Genomic DNA, 13,824 nt, shown 5'->3' on the forward strand with positions numbered 1-13,824 from the left:
GGAAAAATCTGAAGGTGGTCTGCAGACCCACCAGCACCAGTTCCCTGCCCCCTCCCATTTTCAGCAAAAGTATCACAAGGCACTGGAAGAAACAGGAAAGCATGGCCAACTCAGAGGAGAAAACCAAACCTGATAGAAACCATTCCTGGGCAGGGCCACCGGCAGGGCTACTGAACGAAACTCAAAACCAACTGTCTTAGAGACGTTCAGAGAGCTAAAGGAACAGGGACCAAGTCAGCAGAATAGTACATGAACACAAAAAGGGCATCAATAAAGACAGAGGAAACCGAAAAGGAAGTTAGCAAGGAAACCTGGAGTGAAACAGTACAGTAACTGAAATGCACAATTCACTAGAGGGATTCAAAAGTATACGTGAGCAGGCAAAAGATAAGAGTCAGAGAACATTAAGGCAAAACATTTGATAACCGAAAGAAAAAGGATTTACACCACTTAGAGGACTTACAGCACCCTGTCAGGGGAGCCAACATGAACTGTGAGGCCTCAGGAAGGAGGGAGGGAGAAAAAGGGGGCAGAGAGATTATTAGAACAAACAACGGCCTAAAACATCCTAAATTTGATACAGGATATAAATCTAAGAGGCTAATCAAACTCTCAGTAGGATGCATTCAAAGAGAGTCACATTGAATCATCTAATCAAACTGTCCCAAGACAAAGAAAATCTTGAAACCAGCGAGACAGAAATGATAGGAACCCTCAATCAGATTACTAGATGTCCCATCAGAAACCACAGATTCAAGATGGCAATATGCTGATACATTCAAGATGCTAAAAAACGAAACAAAAACCTTGTTCCCTAGAACTCTCTATCCAGCGATACTGGGAGTTTGTTGACATGCAGCCTGCCCTGGAAGAAATGCTCAAGTGAGTATGGTTGAAACAAAAGGTCACTACACAGTAACTCAAGCCTACATGAAAAGAGAAAGGGGAAACGCACAGACGTTATAAAAGGGAGTGTTATGATACTGGTGTGTAACTCAGCGTTTGCTTCCCACACAATTTTTTTTTTTTTTTTTGGTGACCCTCATCTCTCCTTGGTATGCGTACATGCCCATCTCTCTGCCACCCTATGGACTGCAGCCCACCAGGCTCCTCTGTCCTTGGTATTTCCCAGGCAAGAATACTGGAGTAGGTTGCCGTTTCCTCCTCCAAGGGCTCTTCCTGACTCAGGGATCGAACCCAAGTCTCTTGCATCTCCTGCACTGGCAGCAGATTCTTTACCACTGAGTCACCTGGGAAGCCCCACTTTCCTACACATTTTACAGGCAAATGCATAAAACAATTATTCATCTATGTTTTATGCACAGAACATAAGTATGCCATTTTGTGACATTAAAAAATTGTTAGCATCAAAAATAAATTTGGCAAAAATTATAGGGTACAAAATCAACACAAGAAATTAAATGCATTTCAACACACTAACTGTGAACAATTAAGAAAAGAAATAAACTTAATCCATTTACTATAGCATCAAAATAAATAAAACAGTGAAAAATTAACAGAAGCAAGGTGAAAGATGTAAACAGAAAAGTATAAATAGTCCTTAAAGAAAACGTAAATAAGTGTAAGGACACCCTATGTTCATTGGCTGGAAGACTTAACATTGTGAAGATGTCATACTATACAAAGTGATTTAAAGATTCACTAGAATCCCTTTCAAAATCCCAATGGATTTTTTTTGCACAAAGAAAAATCCACACAGAAACTCATATGGAGTCTCAAGAGACCCAGAATAGCCAAAAGGGTCTTGAAAAAAAAGAACAAAGTTAGAGAATTTGAAACTTACTGCAGAGATACAATAATCAAAACAGTTGTCTGGCTGCTCAGTCGTGTCCGACTCTGCGACCCCATGGACTGTAGGCTACCAAGCTCGTCTGTCCATGGGATTTCCCAGGCATGAATATTGGAGTGGGTTTACATTTAGGTACTTGCATAAGACAAATATCTGGAATAGAACAGAGCCCAAAACCAGCCCTCACGTATGTGGTCAAGTGATTTTTGACAAGAGTGCCAAGACCATTTCATGGGGAAAGAACAGTCTTTAGAGGAAATGGTGCTGAGAAAACTAGACATCTAGGTGCAAAAAAATGGAGTTAGGCCCTTGTTATTGTTCAGTCGCTCAGTCGTGTCCGACTCTTCGTGACCCCGTGGACTGCAGCACGCCAGGCTTCCCTGTCCTTCATCATCTCCTGGAGCTTGCTCAAATTCATGCCCATTGAGTCAGTGATGCGACCCCATGGACTATACAGCCCATGGAATTCTCCAGGCCAGAATACTGGAGTGGGTAGTCTTTCCGTTCTCCGGGGGATCTTCCCAACCCAAGAATCAACCCAGGTCTCCCACACTGCAGGTGGATTCTGTACCAGCTGAGACACAAGGGGAGCACAACCAAAAATAAAATAAAAATAAAAAAAATAAAAGATATCACTATAAAAACTGCTGGAAGAAAATCTAGGAGAAAACAGGAAGCTAAAAGCACAGTCACAGAGGACAAACTGACCAACTGGATTTCATCAAAACAGAAAATTTCTACAAAAGATGGGGTTAGGAGAATGAAGAGACCAGCCACAAATTTGGACAAAACCTTTGAAAAGCCTATATCTGATCAAAGATTTATATCCAAAGCACATAAAGAATACTTAAAACTGGACAATCAGAAGGAAAAAAAAAGAAAAAGAGCAAAAGGTTAAAACAGATACGTCACCAAGAAAGATTTATGACTGGCCAACAGGCAGATGAAAAGACACCAAAGCATCTTCCCTGGGGGCAAAACACAAGGCAGCCGGCGTGAGTCACACACTGGACCATTTAAATTTAAGAGGACCTTGACCGGGGAGGGGGGATCGGGATGGGGAATACGTGTAACTCTATGTCTGATTCATATCCATGCATGACAAAACCCACTGAAATACTGTGAAGTAATTAGCCTCCAACTAATAAAAAAAAAAAAAAAAAAAAAGAGGACCTTGACCGTGCCAAGGGCTGAGGCCGCGGCTGGCTGGCACCGGGCGGTCAGGTTTCCGCCGCCTCCTCCCCCGCCCCCGTGCCCACCTCGGCCGGTCTCCTCCGGCCCCGTTCGTGGCCCCAGCGCCCCCCGCCACGCCCCTTCTCCGCCAGCCCCTCTCAGCGCTCCCTGGCCGGCAGAACGGGTGCCGCAGGCTGGGCCCCGCGCGGGGCTCGGGATGGGGAAGATTCCCTGCTGGGTAGCTGGGTGCGGGGTGTTCCCGGTTTCCTTTCCGGGGAAACTCGCGCTCCATCCAAGTTTTTCTTCTAGGGTCCCCCGGCCGGTTCCAGCCTCACTGGGGCGCGCGCTCCGGCACACCGTCCTCCCCGGATCCCCGGGTCCTCCCACCCCGAGCCCCGCAGTCCAGGCCCCGGGCCCCGCCGTCGCCGTCCCACCTGACTCCAGAGCACGTGCAAGGACACAGCGAGCTCCCAGGCCATGGCGACGCGGCCGAGGACCCGGCGGCGACCCTTAAATGGGCAGACCTGGCACCGCCCCCTCCGGAGCGTGACGCCGCGGCCGCCCAATCGCCAGCGCGGTTCCGGGTGCCGGGCGTCCTTAAGAACCGCCCTTGCTGCTTCCCGCCGGCGAAAGCCACGTGGGGTGGGGTGGGGTGAGGTGGGGTGAGGTGGGGTGAGGGGCTGTCACGTACACCCGCCCTGCGCCTCCCTGCCCGCACCAATAATCCCGCTTGCGCGCCCCGGGGGCCCAGGCCCCAGCCCTGAGCCCAGCCGCAGCCCAGCCCAGGCGGCCCCCGCGGCGCGCGCGCCCTCGGGCCGATTCCCCAGGGGCTCCGGCGAGTGCTCTGAGGCTGCTGCCAGCCTCACGTCTGTCTCCCCTCCCCCCTCGACCCCTCGGACCCTCTGAGCTGCTGGTTAGAGCCAGGTGGGTGGGATGCCCTGCAATGGATGAGAGGATTCAAGGGGGTGAGACCCTTCCTTCCTGCGGAGAGCAGGATAGAGCCCAGCACATCAACGGAGGCGGGGGTGGGGGTGGGGGGGCGCGGTGAGGCCCCTTCACTCCACCTCCTCCAGCGTCCCGCGCCCCACCCGCGCCTAGAATCCCACGCTCCAGGAGGGGCCGGCCAGCTGTTGAGTCTCTGAGCCCTAAATGGACTCAGCATCTGCTAGAAAGTCTTTCTCCTAGTAAGTTGCTTTCAGTTCCCCCAAAGCAGTGACAAGGTGAGGGGACCCTCACAGTGAAAGTTCCTCTCACTGCTCTGGGGAACCTAGAGGGCAGGGTGTGGCCCTGGGCCCAGGCCCTCCTGAGTTTCCACCCTCCCTGACCCCCATTCCATCCCCTTCCACAGAAGACAGGCATCCAGTGTGTATGTGGATTCCTACCTCACATCGTAGGGGCTCCCCTTGTGGCTCAGCTGGTAAAGAATTCGCCTGCAGTGCAGGAGACCTGGGTTTGATCCCTGGGTTGGGAAGATCCCCTGGAGAAGGAAATGGCAACCCACTCCAGCATTCTGGCCTGGAGAATCCCATGGACTATGCAGTCGATGGGGTCACAAAGAGTCAGACATGACTGAGCGACTTTCACACTCACCTCATATCGTACACAGAAGGGAAGTCCGTGGGCATTAAACATGCAAATGAAAACCAGAAAACTGGAAAGCTGAGTAAGAAGACACAGGTCAGCGTCATGGACCTGTGACTGGGGTGTGTGAAGGACTTCTCAAACAAGATGTAAAACCTACGGCTGGTGAGGTTCAAACCTGATGGACCTGATTCCACTGATACCAAGACTTCCGTTCATGAAAGGACACCACAGACAAAGCCACAGGGACCAGCAGATGGAGGGGAGCTTGCACAGTGTCACAGTGAGTGGTTCTAGAACATGTGACCCTTGACTGAGTGGCTTCAAACCGCAGCAGCTTATTCCCAAGAGAGGAGAGTCAGGCGCAGATACACGGAGGAGGAGGACACGGGATGACCACAGCAGAGACTGGAGGGATGGGTTTACCCGCCAAGGGCTGCCAGCGACCACTGGAAGCTAGCAGAGGGCAGGAAGGACTCTCCGGGAGCCTCCGAGGGACCAGGCCTGTGAATATTGACCTGACTCCTGGCCCCCAGACTGTGAGACAGTGCGACTCTGGTTTTAAGCCTCTCAGTTTGCAGTCATTTATGACGGCAGCAAGGACCCAGCCCTGCCCCTCGGCTCCTGGTCCCAGCAGAGTGAGGATACCGCGTGGGGCTGGCGGAGCCACGCTGCCTGAGCCCCACTGTGGGGGACGCCAGGTGCACACGCGGCCTCCAGGCCAGGCTCTGCTGCTCACCAGTGGTGAGTGCGGCCAGCACAGGGGACCTCGTGGCACGCAGGGTCCCCCCCGAAATCAGGGTGCAGATCTCCCCAGGGGTTTCCCTGCCGACTGAACGCTGGGAGAGGAGCCTCTCTGGGACAGACGCTGTTGTCATCTCTCTTAACTTCCAGACTCATAACTGTCCTGCCTGTTCCAGGTCCGTGGGGAGCTCGGCCGTCTCCGCGGGTGCAGCGGGGGCAGCGGGGTTGGGCTGTGGGGACCAGTCCAGGGCCCGGGCTCCTTCGCCTGCCACAGCCTGTGGGCCGTGGACATCCTCCAGGCTATGCAGGGCCCTGGTGACGGCAGGGGCCTCAGTCGGGATGTCCACGCTGTCCTCGGGCTGGTTCAGATTTCCCCTCATAGGTACTGAAGACTCTGCACTCCCGTCCTGATTTGACGGCATGCTGGATACTGAGTTTTGAGACAGCTAAAAACACAAGAAAAGATTTTAGCATGGGTGATTAAGCAGGTGTCCCCTGACCCCAGGGAGAAGAGGGTCCCGAGGAGGCTCAGGCAGGGCAGGTTTGCAGAGAACGAAGCAGGGCCGATGGGCTGGGTCTGGCCCCAGCTCTGCCCTGACCAAGCGCTCGGGTGCCTTTGCCAGGACACAGGGCCTTTGGGCGGCTCGGGTTCCCATCGTGAACTGAATCAAAGATTTCTCCAGCTCAGGGCCCGTGGCTCCCGCTGAATCAAGAGCAGGGAAAGCGCCGGCATTGGAAGGCTCCGTGGTGGGCAGGGGAGGGGAGCTGGGGCTACCTGCACGGAGCTCGGGCTGATGGAGGAGGCACGCTCCCGGCCCGGGATCACGGTCACCATCTCCACGCATTCAGCGTCTCCTGTGAAGAGAGGCAGCGGATGTGCGGTTAGCAGGGGGCAGGAGGTTCTACTCCAGGCCCCAGGGCTCCTGCAGCGCTGGCATGCCCTGCGTCCCTCCCCCGGCCCCGGGATCCTGTCAGGGACGTCCGGGAGTGAGCCTGGCACACCTCCCTTCCCACAGCTGTCTGGCCCCACTATTTCTAGAACCTCCCAAGAGGCCTGGGCTCCACTACTGGGTTCCTGCAGTGTGTGCGTCCCCTCGGAGCCTGCCCTGCACACGGCCTGGCCCGGAGGTTGGCCTGGGCCTCCGACACCCACTGCTTCGGGGGCCAGTGTGACTGCGCCCCGGTCCTCCGTCTCAGAGCCCTGGCCTAGCTGCTGACAGCTCTGTGCCAGGTTCCAGGCAGGGGCTTGTTCAGGATGCAAGGACCCCCCCCAGCTCTGGAGACCAGGTGGCCCTGAGGATGGGCCTGGTCCTTCGAACTCAGCCTCTCCCACGTGGTTGCTCGCCCCTGCCAGAAGTCAGGCATGGGTGCTTTTATACCGTCAGGGAATCCAGCTCGTTTTCTGACCCAGAAATTCAGGCACATCACGACTAAGGCAAAGCCCAAGGTTCCAAACAGTAAGTACCGGTGTCTCCTCTCTGAAGGGGAAAGACAGAAGACCCCCACAAGGTCAGCAGCCACAGGATAAAATAGAAACAGACTCAGCAATTCCACCCCCAGAATGTGACCAAAGGACCAGAGACAGGCCATGGACAGATCCCTGCACCCAGCGCACTGCAGCCTTCCCACCAGCCCAGGACACGGACTCAACCTCAGGGTTTATTGAAAGAACAGCCCTTGCGGGAGGACTATGCATCTATTTATTTTAAATGTCTCTGGAGAAGCGGCTGCAGGGCAAAGGTCAGTTTTCATTCCAATCTCAAAGAAAGGCAATGCCAAAGAAGGCTCAAACTACTGCACAATTGCACTCATCTCACACTTTAGCAAAGTAATGCTCAAAATGCTCCAAGCCAGGCTTCAACAGTCCATGAACTGTGAACTTCCAGATGTTCAAACTGGATTTAGGAAAGGCAGAGGAGCCAGAGATCAATTTGCCAACATCCGCTGGATCCTCGAAAAAGCAAGAGAGCTCCAGAAAAACATCTGCTTTACTGACTATGCCAAAGCCTTTGACTGTGTGGTTCACAACAAACTGTGGAAAACTCTTAAAGAGATGGGAATACCAGACCACCTTGACCTGCAGGTCAAGAAGCAACAGTTAGAACTGGACATGGAACAACAGACTGGTTCCAAATAGGAAAAGGAGTACATCAAGGCTGTATATTGTCACCCTGCTTATTTAACTTATAGGCAGAGTACATCATGAGAAATGCTTGGCTTTTCACATACAGAAAACTAAGATCATGGCATCTGGTCCCATCACTTCAGGGCAAATAGATGGGGAAACACTGGAAACAGTGAGAGACTGTATTTTCTTGGGCTCCAAAATCACTGCAGATGGTGACTGCAGCCATGAAATTAAAAGACGCCTGCTCCTTGGAAGGAAAGTTATGACCAACCTAGATAGCGTATTAAAAAGCAGAGACATTACTTTGCCAACAAAGGTCCGTCTCGTCAAAGCTATGGTTTTACCAGTAGTCATGTATGGATATGAGAGTTGGACTATAAAGAAAGCTCAGCACTGAAGAATGGATGCTTTTGAACTGTGGTGTTGGAGAAGACTCTTGAGAGTCCCTTGGACTGCAAGGAGATCCAACCAGTCCATCCTAAAGAAAATCAGTCCTGAATATTCATTGGAAGGACTGATGCGGAAGCTGAAACTCCAATTGTTTGGCTACCTGATGCGAAGAATTGACTCATTGGAAAAGACCCTGATGCTGGGAATGATTGAAGGCAGGAGGAGAAGGGGACGACAGAGGATGAGATGGTTGGATGGCATCACCGACTCAATGGACATGAATTTGAGTAGACTCCGGGAGTTGGTGCTGGACAGGGAGACCTGGCGTGCTGTGGTCCATGGGGTCACAAACAGTCGGACATGACTGAGCAACTGAACTGAACTGACTGATTCTAAATGTAACAGTGCAGACAGATGAATGACTGGTAAAATTTGTACATTTATATTATTCACGTACATCCATATTATTACCTGAATCTCACAGAGCCACAAAAACAACTGAAGCCCCAACCAGCTGACAATAAGGATGGAGCCTGAAAATGCTGAGCTGCAGCCAGGGATCCGGAAACAAAAGGAACACATGCGTAATACACGTGCATTTGCAGAAAATGCCCAGAGAAGGCTGGTCTGGGGACGGAAAGCAGGTCTGTCTTGGCCAGGGCTGAGGGGCGGAGGGAGTTCTTGGGGGTTTTCTGAATGCTGGGTCTAGACAGAGGCTGCGTACTAAGTGCCACTAAGTTGTTTACTTAAAAGTGGTTAATTTCATGTTATGTGAATTCCATCTCTTTAAAAGAGATACAGGGTTTTAAAAAAAAAAAAAGGATGACTCTTACGTGGGGCCGGCAGACGGCACACCGTATCCGCGGTCGCGTTGCACCTTCGGACGACGACGTGCCCGGTGGGACACCTGGGTGGAGAGAGACGCCCGGGTCCTGGCTGTCACCAACAGGAGGGAGGCTCTCCCTGCGCCCCGCAGGGCCCTGGCAGGCAGCACCCACGCGTGGGGAACACGGGGCGGGGGGAAGGGGAGGGCAGCGTAGCCCCAGCCCAGGGCACCAGCATCACACACAGCACGCCCGCCGTCTCACTGGCAGGAAGGCTTACGGACTTTCCTTTTCTGTGAATATTTGTTGCCTTGCTGGTCAGCACGTGTACCGAGGAAAAAGGAATCAGCCCTGCTTTAAACACGGGCTCAGGAACCCAATGGCTCCACCCCAATGGCTGCAAATTACAGGCTTATCATCCCCACTGTAGCCGTGTTCACCCCCAGGTGGGTCTGTCAGGACGGAGGATGACTTGTTCACTTGCCCTCCAGCCTCCCTGCTCTGGGCGCTGTGCTGCGTGGTGACGACTGGTTTTCTCTAGAAGTCATGTCCTGGGCCCTGCTTGAACCCATCGCCCAGGTCCCCACCCTCTTCTGGGACCAAACCACCTTTATTCTCCGACCCAAAGTCTGGATCACAGAGTGGAAAATGCAGAGGAAACTGCAGGTGAGCTGGACCCCCTCCAGCCTACCCTTCCGCCTCCTGGTGAGGGAGCCAGCCCTGCCCACAGCAGGCACGTGAGTCCCGACTCCCGCCTACACCACGGTGCCGGGCCAGACACTAGCGGTTCCCCAGGAAGCAGGTGCCAGAGCACCCCGGAGCAGCGCCCCAGAATCGGAGGGGAGACTCCATCTCACCAGGGACGCTGCACACAGCCCGCCCGCAGAACCTGAGGGCAGGGCACGGCCTTGCCCACAGGCAGCCTTCCCGCCTGGCCCGGCATCTTCTCCTTGGCTGTGATGGGAAGGGTGATGCCCTTAGACAAATCTGGGGGCAGAGCAGGGCGCAGGCCGGTGGGAGCAGAACCCAGGAGGGTGGAGGCCGACTTGCAGCGTGGTGAGTCTAGCTGATGACCGCGGGCCTCGTGTTCACGGCAGGTTATGACAGAGCGTGATTGAGAGGGTCTGGGGAAAGTGTGGTGCCAAGAGGCAGGGGGGTCATGAATCAGGGAAAGGCAGGCAGAGAACTCTGCGAAGACAGAAAGAAGCAGAGAAAATAGAGTTTCCACAACAGGCAGTACCCGGGAAGGGAAACGACTCTCACCAGGGGGAGGTGAGCAGGGGGGAGCGAAGACTTGGCAGGGCTGCGGGGCAGGGCTGGGCTGTGCACGCGGGGTGGGAGGGACCACAGCCCACTCCGCGCGCAAGGCCCCCTCCCTGCCCAGGTCCCCTGAGCAGGGCCACCCACGTGCTGCATGGGCTGCAGATTTCAGAGGATCCCACGTGGGCGTAGAAATAGCCCGATGGGCACTGGCACACTTGGTCGTGGGTCGGCATGCACTCCTCCAACACTTCCTCATCTGCAGGGCCAGACAGATGGCTTTGGTCAGGGGATCTGGGGGACGGGGGGGGTCAGTCAGGGGGCCCGGGGGCCAGTGGGGGGGCTGGGGGACAGAGAGAGGTCAGTCGGGGGGCCGAGGGGGTCAGTTGGGGGGGGCCAGGGGGCCATGGGGGAGCCCGGGGAACAGGGGGTTCAGTCGGGTGGTTCATGGGACTCCGTGCTGTGTTTTGAAGGGAAACCCCCAGGGAGGCCCCCAGTGGGCTGAGCACTGAGCCGGCTGAGGGTCTCCTTCCCCACGTGCACCCACCACCCCAGGCAGAAGCCTAGGACTGGAGTGCTGCTGAGAAGGGTCCCAGACAGATCCCGACCCCCACAGCCCTCCACCCAAGGTGGTCCTGACATGCAGGCCCATCACCAGGGTGAGGGGGCCGCTCCCACCAACGTCCACTCCAGTGGCCCGGGAATATTCATTCCTGTTGTCATGAGCTCCCTTCGGCTCCTGGGAACCCGAGTCCCTCCTCACACACTAGAGAGGCCCCTGGGAAGGGTCCCTGGCCGAAGCCCTCTGCTATGGCCGACCCCTGTTTAATTTGACCCGCTGGCTTCTCCACGCTATCAGGATTGCAGCCCTTTGTGGCAGACAAAAAATATGGAGAATGCTTCTCCCACCAGCGTGTTCACTCATCAGCTCTATGGAATCCGGGCCAGCAGGGACACTGATGTCCTAGGGCAGCCTGGAGCTCGGGGGACTGTCTCATTTTGGTCACAGAAAAGTCCAGCTTCGGCTAAACCCCTGCGAGTCAGTCCCTGGGGCCTGTGGGGACAGAGTTTCCCCCTCGTTCTCCAAAGATGAACAGGGGAAAACTTTCAGGAAACATCGGATCTCAGGAACTTTCTCTCCTGCATTGGCAGGCGAGTTCTTCACCTCTAGCACCCACTGGGAAGCCCTGGACCCCAGGAACTTTGAATGTGGACAGAAGGTTAGAGAATTACTCTTCCTTTTTCTGGATGTGAGCATAGCTCACGGTTCAGGAAGGGAGCGTACCTTCCCTCTCAGAAAATGCCTCCTGCGGGATTTGGGAGAAACTCGATGACATCTGCAGCTCCCTTGGAAAGGGTGGGGATACACCTGCCCTCTGTTCTAGCCCTGCCACTTCTGTTTCTTCCCAGAGAGCTGATTTTCTTCTTATCACTTTGTGTGTATTTTCAAACTTCTCTAATTGAATACTAACCTGCAAACTGAAAAAAAAAGATTAAAAATGAAAAAGAATTGTTTAGAATTTCAGATCTATGTGTGTAAGTATGGTTTTTTCTACATTTTTCCACCCATTTTCACAACACTTTGGGAACAGTATTTTATATCAATAAAAGGTCCTCTGGCCAAATCCTTCCAGTATCCACTGAGTGTCAGCTTCTGTGATATATCACCCTTCCTCTCTCAGATGCTGGGGGAAGAGGTGTTCAGCATTTCCCTAAATGTTCGTGGGTAAACAGCAGTCCGTGGCTGCATGTGCAGGCTCAACTGTAATGACTTCTCAGGGCACATTCCTGGCCTGACTGCAGCTGGGTCAAAGGGCGGCAGACTTCAAGGACAAGGACACTGAAGGGCATTCAAGGGCAAGGAAGTGGCTCTGGCTGCAGACTCACTCTCAGAGCAGGTGGAGCACTTGACGCAGGCTTCCACTCTATTGAGGTACTTCATAAAGGTCCCGGGCAGACACGGCAGACACTTTCCCCGGGAGTGCGGCCTCCTGCAGTGCTCACCAACATGCTGGCCTGGGCGGGAGACAGGGGCGGGGTCGGAGCCTGCACCCAGGCCGCTCACCCACCAGGCCCTGGGCCTTGCTGCTCCAAAGAGGACATGGGAAAAAGTAGGTCTTGGCATTTCTGATGAAAATAATCTCTCAATTGTATCACACTCTTGGAAAAGATGACACAACGCACCAGGCTGCCTTGCAAGGACCCGAGGGCTGACACCATGGCAGACAGGTCGGGCTAACACACAGTTTATTGTGAAGGCTCAGAGCCCTGGTCAACACTGTACCACCTTGACCTCCAGAGGCTTCAAGGTCAGCAGCATGGGCTGTTGGCATGCTGGTGGGCAGCCATGCCTGTGTGACTGGCCCCCAGGGGAAACCCTGCATAACTGGCTCAGGTGAGCAAAGTCCATGCAAGGTCACCCAAGGAGTATGTGCAACATAAAGCAGGCCCTCTGCCTGGGGTAGCACAGCCGGAAGATGGTGCTGAGTCCTGGACCCTGCCCCACCCACCTCTACACTGACCGGTGCCTTCTCTTGCCAAAAGCAACCGTAACTGTGAGTATAACAGCTTTTCTGGATCCTTTGAGTTCTAAACAGTCACCAGGCTTCCAGACACTCAACGTGCAGCCCCTGCTGGCAGAACGGCCCAGGAAGAGGACGGGAGCTGGACCCTCCCAAGCAGGCTCACCTCTTGCAGAGCACGTGGAGGTGGGGAGGTCCCCAGTCCAGGATGTGCTGCAAGATGTGCTGGCCGTCAGTGCAAAGACAGACACAGCCCTCCGTTGCAGGCCTGGGTAGGGCCTGGGGACGTGGGTTGGAAGAACCCTGCCCGGGACTGGACGGGACCCAGGACTTACCGGCTGGGCAGGCCTTGCAGCAGCGGCCCGCTTGATAGTATTCGCCGGGGCTGCAGGACGGGGAGCTTGGAAGTCCCTGGCCCTGTGTGAAAACCACACTGGTTTCGGTGATTGCCTGTAGATGGAGGAAAACAAGAAATGATTACTAGAAGTTTCTTATCTGTGCTGATGCTTCCTCTGGAAGCAAAGACAATCTCCTCAAGTCCCCCCCCCTTCCCCCTCGGTCCCTTCTCTCCTCCGTCCCCACACCTTTCTCCCTTCTCTGCGAACCCCCACCCTCCCCTACCGGCCTCCCTTCCCCGCCGGACCCCCGCCCTCCCCGCACCGCCTGGGGTTTCGGGAGGGAAACATTCCCCACTGCGACCTCCTCAAGCTGGGTAACTGAGTGTGGTGTGTTTCCGGTTTCCTTTCTGACTCAAAACTCCCGCTTCACCCGGTTCTCCTCTAGGGTAACCCTGCCGGTGCCAGCCTCACTGGAGCGCGCGCCCATCCCCTGATCTCGGGGTCCTCCCACCCCGAGCCCCGCAGCCCAGGCCAGGCCCCGGCAGCGCGGTTCCACCTGATTCAGGAGCAAGAGCCAGGGCAACACCACCTGCAGCGCAGGCATCCTCGGACAGAGACGGAGCGCCCGGCGCGCCCGGGTATAAATAGCAGGGCCCCCGCCCCCCGCCCGCCCGGGCACCGCCCACCATCAGTTCCGCCTCCCGCAGAGCAGTTCCTGACAGCGCGGCCCGGGCCTCGGTGACCCCGCCCCGAGGAGGACAGAGAGGTTGGTACCAAGCTCCTCGCTCCCTCGGCCGCCCGCCCGGGTGCCCAGGCCTTGAGGCGTCGCCCTGGCTGTCCCCGCGGCGGGGCCACGGGCTGGGCTTCGGGGTCTCCGAGCCGGTCCTTCCCCGCCCGCCCCGAGCTTTAGGTGTCTCTTTAGGGGCGGGGAGGGCGTCTGCGCGGCCCCTCCCTGGCGAGCGCGCCGCCGCCAGCCTGGCCTCCCGCCCTCCCGCGCGCTCCCGCGCCCTGCCCCCGGGTGCGCTGGGGGCCAGGACTTGGGCTCGAGCAGCAG

At 55.4% G+C, this 13,824-nt stretch overlaps 2 protein-coding genes across 4 annotated transcripts in view; both read right to left on the minus strand.

Moving 5' to 3' along the window:
• Positions 1–5,442, minus strand: part of LOC133040821 (uncharacterized) — a 33,700-nt gene extending 28,258 nt beyond the window's left edge. Inside the window, exons 1-3 of the mRNA XM_061121007.1 lie at positions 5,304–5,442; positions 3,702–3,890; positions 3,418–3,596 (exon numbers count right to left, since the gene is read on the minus strand). Of these exons, the coding sequence (XP_060976990.1) occupies positions 3,418–3,596; positions 3,702–3,890; positions 5,304–5,442 (507 nt within the window). The remainder of the gene's footprint in view (positions 1–3,417; positions 3,597–3,701; positions 3,891–5,303) is intronic.
• On the minus strand, positions 4,342–13,394 carry LOC133065734 (tumor necrosis factor receptor superfamily member 23-like). 3 transcript variants are annotated; one of them, XM_061156354.1, is made up of 9 exons: positions 13,327–13,394; positions 12,768–12,882; positions 11,798–11,926; positions 10,058–10,169; positions 9,508–9,774; positions 8,660–8,733; positions 6,688–6,786; positions 6,084–6,163; positions 4,342–5,754 (listed from the first exon to the last, which is right to left on the minus strand). In XM_061156354.1, the coding sequence occupies exons 1-9, from the start codon at positions 13,372–13,374 to the stop codon at positions 5,461–5,463; spliced, it is 1,218 nt and encodes a 405-aa protein (XP_061012337.1). In that variant the 5' UTR covers positions 13,375–13,394; the 3' UTR covers positions 4,342–5,460. The 3 variants fall into 3 exon arrangements, with proteins under 3 accessions (XP_061012337.1, XP_061012339.1, XP_061012338.1); XM_061156356.1 differs by lacking the exon at positions 9,508–9,774; XM_061156355.1 differs by lacking the exon at positions 9,508–9,774 and having other exon boundaries at positions 9,914–10,169.
• Positions 13,395–13,824: the final 430 nt, after the last annotated feature.

Source organism: Dama dama, chromosome 2, assembly GCF_033118175.1.
Source record: "Dama dama isolate Ldn47 chromosome 2, ASM3311817v1, whole genome shotgun sequence".
In the NCBI taxonomy this organism is placed as follows: Eukaryota; Metazoa; Chordata; class Mammalia; order Artiodactyla; family Cervidae; genus Dama; species Dama dama.

Bases quoted from the DNA above. Each gene is read 5' to 3' on its own strand.
- LOC133065734 (XM_061156354.1), bottom strand. From the start codon at position 13,374: ATGCCTGCGCTGCAGGTGGTGTTGCCCTGGCTCTTGCTCCTGAATCAG. The intron at 10,170-11,797 runs GTGAGTCTGCAG...CTGGCCCTGCAG, and splicing joins GTGCTCCACCTGCTCTGAGA to ATGAGGAAGTGTTGGAGGAG. The intron at 8,734-9,507 runs GTGAGATGGAGT...CTCTCCACCCAG, and splicing joins GGCTGTGTGCAGCGTCCCTG to GTGTCCCACCGGGCACGTCG.